Genomic DNA, 11596 nt, shown 5'->3' with positions numbered 1-11596 from the left:
GTTTATTGTTGTTATCTCTCTCCCACAAGAGGAACAACAATGACCGAGAGATTGTCACTGCTCCCACTTTCAAGTGCGTCCTCCACGATCATCACAGCAGCCACCTGAGAAAGTCCACTCCTCGATTCATGATCCAGTGCTCTAGATCCTCTAGCAATGATGACTGTGTTACACACGTCCTGGTTCGACATCCTCTGGAAGATCCCGTCCGAAGCAAGCACCAGAAACTCTTCATTACTGTTCTCAATCCTGTACTCCACAACATTTGCTTGTGCACTCACGCCAAAAGCTTTGAATTCCATGTCTCCAATCACCCGAGACACTGCTAGCTCTCCATTCACTCCTCCAAACTCGACAAAGCCTCCGGCAGCCTCGATCCGACGCCTCTCCTCTGCCAACTCCGGGTGGTGATCTTTGCTGAGCTGAGTGCTGTCCATTTCTATCAAATTCGTTGTTGAGTTTTTCCGTGCCACACAAACCAGAGCTCTCGAGTCGCCCACGCTTCCCACTATCGCCACTTGTGGAGTGACCACTGCAATGCATGCTGTGGAGCCGGAGTACCATGCTTGCTTGTGAGCCTTCTCCATGAACATGTTCTCCACGTCCTCGATTGCCATTTGTAAAGCCTCGCCAAGTCTCTGGCCTTCTGCGATGCGTCTGGAGAACACGGGGTAGAATGTGTTAGCTGCAAAGTCACTGGCCCCTGAACTGCCGTGGCCGTCAAACACCCCAAAAACACCAAAGTCGGCATGGCTTGAAACAACCAGCACTCTGTCCTCCTGCTTAGACCTGTGACCAGTACTCCCTGCTGTGCCATATGACCAGCTGTTTTTCCCGTCTACACTAAAATTTATGTCCTTGAGACCATTCTGACTAGCCAGCTCGCCAAATAGGAAGACATAGCACAAGTATAGGGAACTCACCATGAAGAGAGCACAGAGTAGCGGCTTCATGATCCCTAGATTAATAACAGATTCTAATAGGTTAAATTATATGCTTATTCATTTTGGTATTCAATGAGCCTTGAGGCAACTAAGTTTGAAACCAATGTGATCTAAGTTTGCTCCAGAGTCGGAGTCGTGGGAGGAGAATCCAGAATTTTTGTGCAGGTAGGAGTCGAATTTGCACGCATCCGGTTGGATGGATCAACACTACTGTCTTCGTGTCTTTGGATGCCATCCAGGTGGTAGGCTGATCTTAAGCGGTGCTCCACCGCTGTATGCCATAGGCCAAAATCAGGTGAAGCGGTCGGTGTTGGAAAGCTTCCAGGGAAAAGAAATTCTCTCAAAATTGAAAACCTGTGTACCACCTCGAAGTAGTCACACGAGTTGGACTGGATGAACAGGCTCTGGAACTCGTCTTTGAAGGTGAAGACCGGTTGGCTGCTACTGCCCGAGTTGTGAATTAGTGAATTTCCTGGAGAGAATTAATTTTCTATGAACATAAGCATCGGTTTGTTTAGATATATCTTCTTTTAAACACTTTCTTTATCCACTTTTTAGAACTTTTTTTCAGGATCTTCAATAAGAAAAGGTGGAATCCCTTAGGAGGTGAATGAAAAGGGAGGTCTAGTGCTCCAACAAGATACGTAGCCATCATAATCCTTAAATGCAAGGAGGTCTGTTGCAGCTACCCATGCCCTCCAGGTGGGTTCGTCCTTTATGACAAAGTGAACCTAGAATTTAGAACACAGAGTTAAGAAACGCATATCTAATTCAGGGCAGCTTACCTCAATGGACACTTTAGCACTTTTGAGTGCCTTTTGTACGCTTTCTACAGCAATCCATGCCGCTTTATCCAGAGGAAACCTGAAATACAATGCGAACTCAGTATCCAAGAAGGAAGGTGTGAGTACAAACCCGCCATGTCCGCAGGAGATAGCTGGGAGCGCTATGTGCTTAACGCCCTCCCCGCAAGCAAATGATATAGCGTCCCTGTGATAGCAAAAGCACAATGTATTAAATTTGCTACTCACTCCGGCATACCTGTAAGTGCGACCAAGATGCTCCACAGCTTCCGTCTCCCTGACTTTGGAGTATTTTAGGCCTTGAGTAATAATGATTTTAGATGCTGGCAGTCCTGCTGAAGGGCTGAGAAACAAGTTAGTTAAAAGATAATAAAAACAAAATAAGGAAAGACAATTACATGATATCCAAGCCAGTAAAGGAACCAGTAGCATAACATATTTCTGAAAAGACAAAAGCTCATGTCAAATGCCAAATACCCCTTTGCTTTACCTCTGTGTATTTGACCTTCCACAGGAATTACAATAGCATCATTCTTTCCGTCCACAAACCACTCACTTATGTCCCCGCTTTTAATCACAAACTTGCAAGAGCCGACTTTACAAACAAGCTTGAGGTCCTCTTCCTGATCAAAAGCCACTAAACCTCAAACCACAAATTCGGACAATCGAAAAAACAAGAGTGATAAATTTGAAGCATTATTACCTTGAGGTCCATCACCCTTATGCAGGGGTCCCTGCGAGGTCGGGGTTCGCAAGAGGTGACGGGTTCGGGTAATTGGGGGTTCCCATTATCTGAAAACAGTAATATGGTTATATAGCTACAATTAGTTTATGGATGTACTGTACATACCTAGGGGGCGCAAACCATGGGGTATAACACCATATAACTCGTCTTCGTCTTGAAACTCTTCAAACTCATCTTCAAACTCATTTTCGTACTCATTTTCGTCTTCAGACACAGATTCCTCCGCAGGATCGGGAAATATTTCGATTGGGCCTTCCTCTTTGTCCTCTGCAGCGCTGTGTAGCTGTCCACTCACCTCTTGAGTCACTCCATTGGCCACTTTCTGTCGAAGCAGCTCTCCAACAGCAACTACTGCGAATGTCCTGCATTCATCAGTCCCTGTACCGGCAATCTGGCGGCACGCTTCCTCGAGGCCCTGTCCATTACAAGCTCGTTTGCGGATCAGAAGTATACAATACTCACAAGTGCGTCAATCCGAGTGGTGAAAACGCTTGTATAATCGCTATCCATGTGACGCTCTAGGTGTCTTGACGTAACGATAAGGTAAGAGTCTGCTGTAGTCAGCCGCTCCTGCGTGCACAAGCTTCCAGATTACAAATTTCAACATAAACATTAGTACCTTGTGGTAATAAAAAGGTAGGCTGCTACTTTGCGGGGGGCTAGCATTTTTGAGACGGTGGAGAGAACTTGGACGAGTTAGCCTCTCGTCCTTCCCACTTCGGCACAGCATCACTGACGCAAGGGCCTCGCCAAACACATACACATGTGCGTCTCCAAGCACCACCACCAAGGACCTGTTTTGCGCACACCAATTCTAACCACAGCAACAGCAGTAATCCATCAGACAAGAAGAGAGATCACCACATACCCAGCAATCTGATGTTCCCACCACATCCCGCAGCTCGTCATTCATCCTTCAAACGAGCCACCGATATTTTTAAAAAAGTACCATGCACATATTCTTACTTTGTGAATGCGTGCTCCAGAGCTTGTGGTGTACCGCACGTTGACAGCTCCAGAGATGCTCGAATGTGACCCATGAGTCGAGATCGGCGTAGCTTGAGAAGTTCGAGATGTACAGAGTAGAGGTGCACATCTCGCGCGTTTGGAAGAGCTGCATGGAAAATGACCACAACTCGCTCTTGCACTCTTCCTAGCTCCGCCAAGCACAGCACGTGTCCACTCATATCCTCGGGCGGCTCCGCCATCACTGCCTCCATCGGCGCCGTCTTCTTCTTTCCTCGCGGAGCAGCCGGAGCAGCGGCAGTCCTCCTACGCCTACCGACTGCGCAGCGTGAAGAATATCGAGCTACGGCGTGAGCGGCACAATGGAAAGCCTTTTTAGGGGTAGGGCATCCTACATTTTAGGAGGCCTCAGGCCTCCACGGGAGAAAGCGCTGGGCATTGCAAAGATGGTGGACATGGTGACCACTATGACGAGCTCAAGACTAAGTGGCCATGGCTTAGCCTTCTCCATAAACATGCCTTCCATGTCCTCGATTGCAAAGCCTCGCCGAGCCTCTGGCCTTGAGTCAGTGGCCCCTGTCGAACACTCCAGAAACACCAAAGTTGACGAAACAACCAGCACTCTGTCCTCCTGCTTAGACCTGTGACCTGTGTGTGCTTGCTGTGCCATATGACCAGCTAGCCTTTCGTGTCTACGCTGAAGTTTATGTCATCGAGACCATTCTGACTAGCCAGCTCGCCAAACAGGAAGACATAGAGGGAACTCACCGTGAAGAGCGCACAGAGTAGCCCCTTAAAAATCCCTTGTGTGGAACTCTAACAGATTAGATTATAACTATGTCTGGGTTGCGTCTCTTGAATTCCATCATTGTCAAAAGATTCATTCATCACCAGAGCAAACCGCCCCTCCTTCCTTGGGTTCGCTGAAAAGGGCTACGCAACACACGGGTGCAGTATCGTGTTACTTCGGCCAAGTGCTTGATCCCAGCCAGCTTAAAGCAGCTAAGTTGGACATCAAACACATACCAGGACGTCAGGAAGCTTCTCTTGGCACTCTTCGATTTCTCTCAGCCGCCACCACGGCGACTTCACAGCTTCCTCGGATGAAAACAGCGAGCTCCTTCGTCCAAAAGATATTTTTGCTGAAATTCTAGCCCTTTTGCGATTTCACCAAAGTACTTCTATACGTCCGATCATCCTAGCACCACTCTTGTCGTTGGTATCGTCGCCATTGTCAAATCTGCCACGGGGGACAAGAATGCGCCATGCCATTGCTGACCGGATCGGACGGCTCATATTGCCTCGAATCGACGGCATCGCTTAAATCACTGGCATTCTAGGGCTCTTGGCCAAAATGGAGGCTCCATTTTTCCAGCTGAGGACCGGGGCGCGCGCTCCCGCTGTCGGATTTGGAAGTGGGACTTTCACCAGCGCAGAAGAAATCAAGGGGGCAGTTCTAAGCGCAATCAAGGTTTGCTCGACTTCTTTGTTCGCCGTTTGTTCCCACAAATTTTGGGACCTCGAACAGCTTGGCTATCGACACTTTGACACTGCTACCGCCTATGGCACCGAGACAGCGATCGGCGAGGCGCTCGCGATAGCTTTCGATGCCGGATTGGTGACGAGGGAGGAGGTTTTTCTGACGACGAAGCTGAGATCCGACGACCATGCCCCGCAGGATGTTCTTCCGGCATTGAAGAAGAGCCTCAGGCTAGGACAATCTTTCATCTTTTCCTGGTAGATTGCGGACTAAATCTTCTCTTTCTCCAGTGCTCTACGGGTGGATTTCGTGGACTTGTTTTTGATGCACGCGCCTATCAAGCTCACAAAAGGAGCTCGTTTTCCACCCAAGGAACACGAAATTCTTCCTCTGGACATTCCAGGCACCTGGAAGGCAATGGAGGATCGTTTCGACGAAGGACTCGCGAAAGCCATCGGTGTTAGCAACTTTAGCTCCAAGAAACTGGGAGACTTGCTCGAATACGCTCGAATCCCTCCGGCCGCAAACCAGGTAACAAAAGGAAAAGTCCATGGATCTCAAGGAAAACTAACCAAGAAATCTTTTCTCGCAAGGTGGAGCTCCATCCCATTTGGCAGCAAAAGAAACTTAGAGACTTCTGTAGAGCTCATGACGTCCAGGTCTTTGCATGGTCACCTCTCGGGGGCCTCGGCAAAGTCTGGGGATCCAAATCCGTGCTCGAGGATCCCGTCGTCCTGGAACTCGCAGCAAAGCACCACAAATCTCCTGCCCAGGTACTACAAGCTTTCAACGCGTCCAGGACTCTCGGCTATCTTTTGCTGCACAGATCGTGCTTCGGTGGCTCACGCAGATCGGCGTCGGCGCCGTCGTCAAGAGCTACAATCCACAGCGACTGCGTGAGAACATTCAAAGCTTCGACTTCGACTTGCTTCCCGAGGACCTCGAGACGATCGAGTCGACCGTGCCGCAAAGGAGACTAGCAGCATGGGAGTGGCTTTGCAACTCCACCACCAGCCCGTACAAGACGGTCCAAGAGCTATGGGACGACGAGATCTAACTCTAAACTCTGCGAAGAGTACAATCCCGTGAGGGTGACAGGCACGGAAGCAAAGGAATCGAATTCAGCGACAAACCAACACGTGAAACGAAACAATGGATCTCTCCATCTCTGGACTGGAACGGGACGCACTTATTCACCGACAACACGCCAATCACATCAAACATACTACCACAAAAATGCGAAGAACTCCAGGCTTTTTTAATGAGCTTGCAGACAAGCAGCAGTGGACCTCACTCACCTCACCTTTTACCTCACCTTCCTTGAGCGGGCAGTCACTCGGGCTCTTCATTTCCGGGCCCTTCTTTCTTTTCACGGATTCAATGCGGCGGTGGTTGTTGTTGCTGTTGCTGTTGCTACTGCCGTGGTGGCCTGGCTGGAAAATTACGAGTTTTTTCAATGCAAATAACCTGAGAGCCCACCTCTGTCTCTCTCCGGGAAGAATGAGCAAGTACTATACTGGCCGGCGACTTTGATTTTCTTTCTTTTCTTTCCTTTCCACCGCTGCTACTGCAAGCAGCAATGAATTTGAAGGATTATTCTAAGAGGGAAAGGAATAAACGAAGATGGAATCCATCAAACCAGCAGCAGCAGCTTAGCATGTGTTGATCCCGTCCTTGCAGTCGCTGGTAAGATCGCCGAAAGTTTCGATGCGCTTCTTCCCTCTGAGAAACATCTCCGAGTCCACGGCGTCTCTCATGTAGCCGTCGAACTCCACCGGCTTTCCCTTCGTCAAGGCCATGGTCTCGTTATACCACTCGCTGCCAGGCCCCCAGAGATCCTTGTAGTCGTCCAGCACCGACACTTCATACTTCTCCTTCAGCTTGTGGAAGAAACCGGGACTTCTCTCGTTGGTCGATATGTAAACGTAGCGTTGAGCATCAATCCTTTCCGAGAGCTTGCTCAACACCGCCTCGGCCGAGGTATCCTTGTCGAGATTGGGCCAAAGTTGCTTGTTCGCAGCCTTCTCACCTCTCTCCACTCGTACGGCATCGAAGTCCCACTCCAGCTTGCCGCAAATCGTGTTGACGATATTCATGAGTCTCTTGGATTTCCAGATCATATGCCAGGGCCGCTGGATCACCTTCTCGGTCTCCCCCTCGCAAACGCGATACCAATAGTTGTCCGGCTCGCTGCTCTCCCGGAAGCTCCTCTCGACGATCGTGCTCGTCTCGTCCCTGAGCTCCATCGGACTCACTTTCACATTGTCCGAGATCACCCTCTTGCGAATCTTGCCGAGCTTGTGCTTCTTGTTCAACTTGGAGAATTCCTTGAGCTCGATCACCGAGGTCGACTCCCGGAGGTGATCGAAATCAATGTAGAACCTCAAGTCTTTCCCGGGCTCGTCACCTCGGCCAGGAAAGTTATCCTTCCCCGAGAGACAAAAGTCCAGATCGACAACCAGCGTCCGGTTCAAGTACTGAGCTTCTCCGAGCGCGCAGAGAAAGCTCCACATGAATTGCTTCATCCCCTTGCAATGATCCCCTCCTCGAGTGTAGTACAAGAACCTTCCGACGCTCGAAGAATCATCATCGCCACGAGACGAGATGGAATCGTTGAAGGCATTGATCCCGTGAAACCTCTGGAGCCGCGCATTCCTCCCAGAGTGCCAGTCCCCCACGTCGGTCACTTGATACTCGCAAGAGGGCTCCAGCACTAGAGTGTAGCGCCGGTAGTCCCTGTACATCCTCTTGGATCTCTCCCTCCTCGGCCGGTACTTCCAAGCCACATCGCAGCTCCTCTCATCCCCTCCCTGGACGGGGACTCTGTACTCGAAAGCGTCGATCTCCGGGAACTTCTCCAAGTTGACCTTCTCGATCGCGGCTAGCACCCCCGGATCCGAGCAATTCACAACAATGTCGCTTTCCACGCACCCACGATCCTTGCCGCCATTATTGAGCCCCCTGGTAACCTCCAGGGCCTTTTCCGCCGCGTCCTGGGCGTCCTCGATGGAGATCGAGCCCCCGGCTCTGGAATTCGCCGGTGCAAGGGCGTCCTCGCCAGTCAGGAAGATCGATCCCGCCGTCTGGAACGTGGCGTTGTCCACGACCTTGTTGAAGAGCTGCTTCATCCGGACGGCGCTGGCGGCGGTGTCGAGCCACGGATCCGGCGGCTGGTACGTGACGGCGAAGACGGTGAGCAGCAGCACCACGGCGACGAAGAGGCCGAACAAGGCGTTGCCGATCGCTCGCGCGGCGCGCTGCCGGAGCGATTCTGGTGCCGCATTTCCGGATTTCATCGTCGCGCCGGCCAATGCAGCCTACCTGTGACGGACAGAATTCGCCGCTCGCGATGGAATCGGACAAACCCTAGCGCGCCAGAGCCAGCAAGACGAAGAAAGAATGGGACGAACACAAAGTGGCGCTCTTATTCTTTCGAAGGAGGCGGTGTCACTTTTAATGCCGGACAAGGAAGAAAACGTTCGTCGCTTTGGCAGAGGTCCCGGGCTCGAATCTCGGCGGCGGCCATTTCCTTCTTTTGCTTGTTGGAGTATGTGCTGGCAAGCAGGACATATGCCGCGGAATCTTCCCCGTCCAAGCTCATGACGCGCGACGCCACACTCCCTGGGTCATCCCCGCCGTTGGAGCCGCGAGATGCCGAGAGAAGGCATCTCCACTCGGGGCCAGTGGGAGCGCAGGGCATCTCCGTGATGAGGATCTCGGCATCTTCCAGATGCCCGGATCTGCTCAAGAGATCTACCATGCAGCAAAAATGCTGCCTTGAGGGAGTTAGGGCATAGTCTACAATCATCGAGGAGAATAGATTCCTCCCTAGAGAAGCTTTGCCGCCATGGCTACAAGCAACAAGTACCGATACAAAGCATGAAGGGTCGGGATATTCCTCGGTCTTCATCACACCAAACGCATCCAACGCCTGGGATGACTGCCGGTTGTGGGAGTGGGCGGCCAGGATTGCACTCCACGACACCACATCCCTCTCTGGCAGTGCATCAAAGAACTTCGCTGCTTGCTTAAAATGCCCGTTCTGGGAATATGCCGAGAGCATGGAATTCCACGTCACAAGGTTCCTGTGTGGCATATCGTAGAAGAGCTGCTCGGCCACGTCAAGATGCCCGTTCTGGGAATATGCGGTCAACAGCGCGGTAGTTGACACCAGGTTTTGTACCGGCATAGATTCAAACAAGCGCTTGGATTCTTCCAAATACCCACTAGCGGCATATGCTGCAACCATAACGATGGACGATACCATGTCCTGGTACGGCGTGCTTTCGTACAGGTATCTGGCCTGCTCTAAATCCCCACATTGCGTATGTACAGAAAGAATTGCATTGCGAGATACTGAATTCACGAGGGGAGTCTCTACATACAAATCTTTGGCATCCTGCAAACGCCCGTTTTGGGCATTAGCAGAAAGTATCGCGTTCCAAGACACAAGATTCCTCTGTGGCATTGAATCGAAAGTTTTCTTAGCTTCGTCAACTTTGCTCCTGTTAGCATAAGCCGAGAGCATCGAGTTCCATGAGACAAGATTCCTCTGGCGCATCGAATCAAACACTCGCTTTGCTGCGTCCAAATCGCCACTCTGTGCGTGTGAAGCGAGCACGGCATTCTCAGAGATGATGTTCCACTCGGGCATCAAATCAAATATCGCCAATCCTTCTTCTGAATAGCCATTCTGGAAATAAGCCGAGAGCACTGTGTTCCATGAAACAAGGTCCAGCAGCGGCATTGCATCAAAGAGATGCTTACCATCTTCCAAATGCCCATTCTGTGAATACGCCGCTAGCATCGTGTTCCACGACACCAGGTTGTGGTGCAACATCTCCTCAAACAGATTCTTTGCCAGGTCTAGATGCCCGTTTTGCCAATATGCTGCCAGCATCGTGTTGCACGACACTAGATTCCACAACGGCATGGCACTAAAGAGCTCCAGTGCTTTCTCCAGATACCCGTTTTGGGCATATGCCGCCAGCATGGCATTCCATGTGACCAGATCCTGGACGGGCATGGAATCAAACAACGCCCGGGCGCTGTCCACGTGGCCGTGCTGGGCGAATGCCGCCAGCATGGCAGTCCACGCAACCGTATTCTTCTCTGGCATCTTGTCGAAAGTTTCCTTGGCCTCCTCGAGATGCCCGTTTCGGGCATATGCCGATACCAGGGTGCTCCACGACACGGAATCTTTGGAAGCAATGTGGTCGAAGCTTTGGCGGGCGAGGTGGACGCTGCCGCATCGGCCGTAGAGCTGGACCAACATGTTCCACAGCATGGTGTCGCTCGACGGGGCGATCGTCTGAAGCAGGGCATGGATTTGCTTGGCACCGGACAGAGAGCTGCAAGACTGCATCAGCTGGATGCAATCGCTCCTGTTGCTCATCCTCTTCATCAGTCATGCTCGAAAAGGCCAGACCCTGGAGAAGTTCCAAGTTTTTAAACGAAAGAACTTAGCTGCAAACGAGGACAGTCTCGACTCATATACGTAGTCACAAGTCGCTAGGCCTCCTTTTCTAGTTCTGGAAGATCTGGACAAGATAGATAAGTCATTCATTAGCAGCACAGCAAGAGCTTAGAGACTTACAAAGCATCCCCTCTTCATCCTCGCCATCAGCTTCGGTGTTGAAATGGTGATCCTGGTTTGTGACAAAAGGAAAAGCGTTGAGTATAGCAATGGAGTCACGAACGAGAGAATTACGTACCCAGGAAGAGGAAGCTCCCTTGCGGGCGAGACTGAATGTGTCTAGCCATTGGAAACACAAGAGAAAAAGTCAAAGGAAATCAGCTCTATAGTCACGAATGAAGAAGAGAAGGAATAAACAAATACCGTGGCCCTTGGAGTCAGCTTCTTCGTCTTCATCAATCCACTTGTTCCAGTCCACCTTCACGTAAGGAGGCATTTTCCCCTCCGACTTGAGCAGCCGCTTCCACCACCCCTGTTCTTGCTTGTGGATGATGCAAAGCGTGTGTCTGGATCCAACGTTGACTTTGCTCTCCTGGGATATCAAATCCAGCCACGAAAATCAAATCAAACTCATGAGCAAAGCCACGCACAAGAAAGATCAATCAATCGAGGCATAAACAAAAGAAGAAACGAGCAAACCTCTACACTAACGCTTCCATACAGCTCCAGGCTCGCCTCGTAGGGGGCGGAATCAGCGGCGGCGGCGCGGAACACAAATCTCCCATCCGGCTGGAGCTCGACGCTGGGATCCACGGCATCGGGCAGCTCCACGGTGAGGAAGAGCTTGTCGGAGCGCTGAGCCCATACAATCTCGGGATGCCTGGGCCAGGAGGAGAGAGTCCATCGCTCGATCGATCACAAAACCATAGCCCTACCTCACTGCGCGACCCATAAAGCCCTAACGTTTTGGAGGGAAACAGCATATTTTCAAACAGGCGAAAAAGTAAATTATTCGCCCTCACGGAATATCCCAAGGGATGATGGGTCGTCCAGGTGGATGACCACGTGGAGTTGTCCACGTCTGATGCCACGTGGAGCGCGCGCGCGGGGGGTATGTACACCGGGGAAGTGGGGCTGGAAGGGGGACCTTTCTTGGACCTCCGCGCGGGATGGAAGCGGTTTCATCGTCATCCTCATCAGCGGCGGCGGCAGCAGCAGCGGCGGCGGCGGCGGCGGCGCTCA

At 51.3% G+C, this 11596-nt stretch overlaps 5 protein-coding genes across 5 annotated transcripts; 1 reads left to right on the top strand and 4 right to left on the bottom strand.

Annotated features, from left to right (window-relative positions):
- Positions 1-11: 11 nt before the first annotated feature.
- On the bottom strand, positions 12-953 carry LOC9653978 (probable protein phosphatase 2C 59). The gene is made up of 2 exons (XM_024669025.1): positions 172-953; positions 12-135 (listed from the first exon to the last, which is right to left on the bottom strand). The coding sequence occupies exons 1-2, from the start codon at positions 951-953 to the stop codon at positions 12-14; spliced, it is 906 nt and encodes a 301-aa protein (XP_024524793.1).
- A 3859-nt stretch (positions 954-4812) lies between these two features.
- LOC9653977 (NADPH-dependent aldo-keto reductase, chloroplastic) lies at positions 4813-6414 on the top strand. Its single transcript, XM_024669024.1, has 5 exons — positions 4813-4929; positions 4987-5168; positions 5229-5469; positions 5532-5711; positions 5765-6414. Exons 1-5 carry the CDS (start codon positions 4813-4815, stop codon positions 5993-5995), a joined length of 951 nt encoding a protein of 316 aa, XP_024524792.1. The 3' UTR covers positions 5996-6414.
- Positions 6369-8255, bottom strand: LOC9653976. Its single transcript, XM_002964147.2, has one exon. The coding sequence runs from the start codon at positions 8232-8234 to the stop codon at positions 6591-6593; it is 1644 nt and encodes a 547-aa protein (XP_002964193.1). The 5' UTR covers positions 8235-8255; the 3' UTR covers positions 6369-6590.
- A 107-nt stretch (positions 8256-8362) lies between these two features.
- On the bottom strand, positions 8363-10057 carry LOC112344387 (pentatricopeptide repeat-containing protein At4g02750-like). Its single transcript, XM_024669023.1, has one exon. It carries the CDS (start codon positions 10055-10057, stop codon positions 8363-8365), a length of 1695 nt encoding a protein of 564 aa, XP_024524791.1.
- A 297-nt stretch (positions 10058-10354) lies between these two features.
- On the bottom strand, positions 10355-11324 carry LOC9654829 (uncharacterized protein At3g03773). The gene is made up of 6 exons (XM_002964146.2): positions 11290-11324; positions 11054-11234; positions 10778-10946; positions 10653-10693; positions 10535-10586; positions 10355-10478 (listed from the first exon to the last, which is right to left on the bottom strand). Exons 1-6 carry the CDS (start codon positions 11304-11306, stop codon positions 10450-10452), a joined length of 489 nt encoding a protein of 162 aa, XP_002964192.2. The 5' UTR covers positions 11307-11324; the 3' UTR covers positions 10355-10449.
- Between the last annotated feature and the right edge of the window lie 272 nt (positions 11325-11596).

The sequence above is a fragment of the Selaginella moellendorffii genome, unplaced genomic scaffold (genome assembly GCF_000143415.4).
Source record: "Selaginella moellendorffii unplaced genomic scaffold, v1.0 SELMOscaffold_4, whole genome shotgun sequence".
Taxonomy (NCBI): domain Eukaryota; kingdom Viridiplantae; phylum Streptophyta; class Lycopodiopsida; order Selaginellales; family Selaginellaceae; genus Selaginella; species Selaginella moellendorffii.
Note: the sequence above shows the minus strand (reverse complement) of the source record. Positions and strands in the feature narration are given on the sequence as shown.

What these genes read in the sequence shown, in the direction of transcription:
- LOC9653978 (XM_024669025.1), bottom strand. Translation starts at nt 953, where the DNA reads ATGAAGCCGCTACTCTGTGCTCTCTTCATGGTGAGTTCCCTATACTTG. An exon ending in ATGTCGAACCAGGACGTGTG is followed by an intron (nt 136 to 171) that starts TAACACAGTCAT and finishes ATCTAGAGCACT; the next exon opens with GGATCATGAATCGAGGAGTG.
- LOC9653977 (XM_024669024.1), top strand. Translation starts at nt 4,813, where the DNA reads ATGGAGGCTCCATTTTTCCAGCTGAGGACCGGGGCGCGCGCTCCCGCT. An exon ending in GCATTGAAGAAGAGCCTCAG is followed by an intron (nt 5,169 to 5,228) that starts GCTAGGACAATC and finishes CTCTTTCTCCAG; the next exon opens with TGCTCTACGGGTGGATTTCG. An exon ending in ACCACAAATCTCCTGCCCAG is followed by an intron (nt 5,712 to 5,764) that starts GTACTACAAGCT and finishes TTTGCTGCACAG; the next exon opens with ATCGTGCTTCGGTGGCTCAC.
- LOC9653976 (XM_002964147.2), bottom strand. Translation starts at nt 8,234, where the DNA reads ATGAAATCCGGAAATGCGGCACCAGAATCGCTCCGGCAGCGCGCCGCG.
- LOC112344387 (XM_024669023.1), bottom strand. Translation starts at nt 10,057, where the DNA reads ATGCCAGAGAAGAATACGGTTGCGTGGACTGCCATGCTGGCGGCATTC.
- LOC9654829 (XM_002964146.2), bottom strand. An exon ending in ATGGAAGCGTTAGTGTAGAG is followed by an intron (nt 10,947 to 11,053) that starts GTTTGCTCGTTT and finishes TTGATATCCCAG; the next exon opens with GAGAGCAAAGTCAACGTTGG. An exon ending in GGATGAAGAGGGGATGCTTT is followed by an intron (nt 10,479 to 10,534) that starts GTAAGTCTCTAA and finishes TATCTTGTCCAG; the next exon opens with ATCTTCCAGAACTAGAAAAG.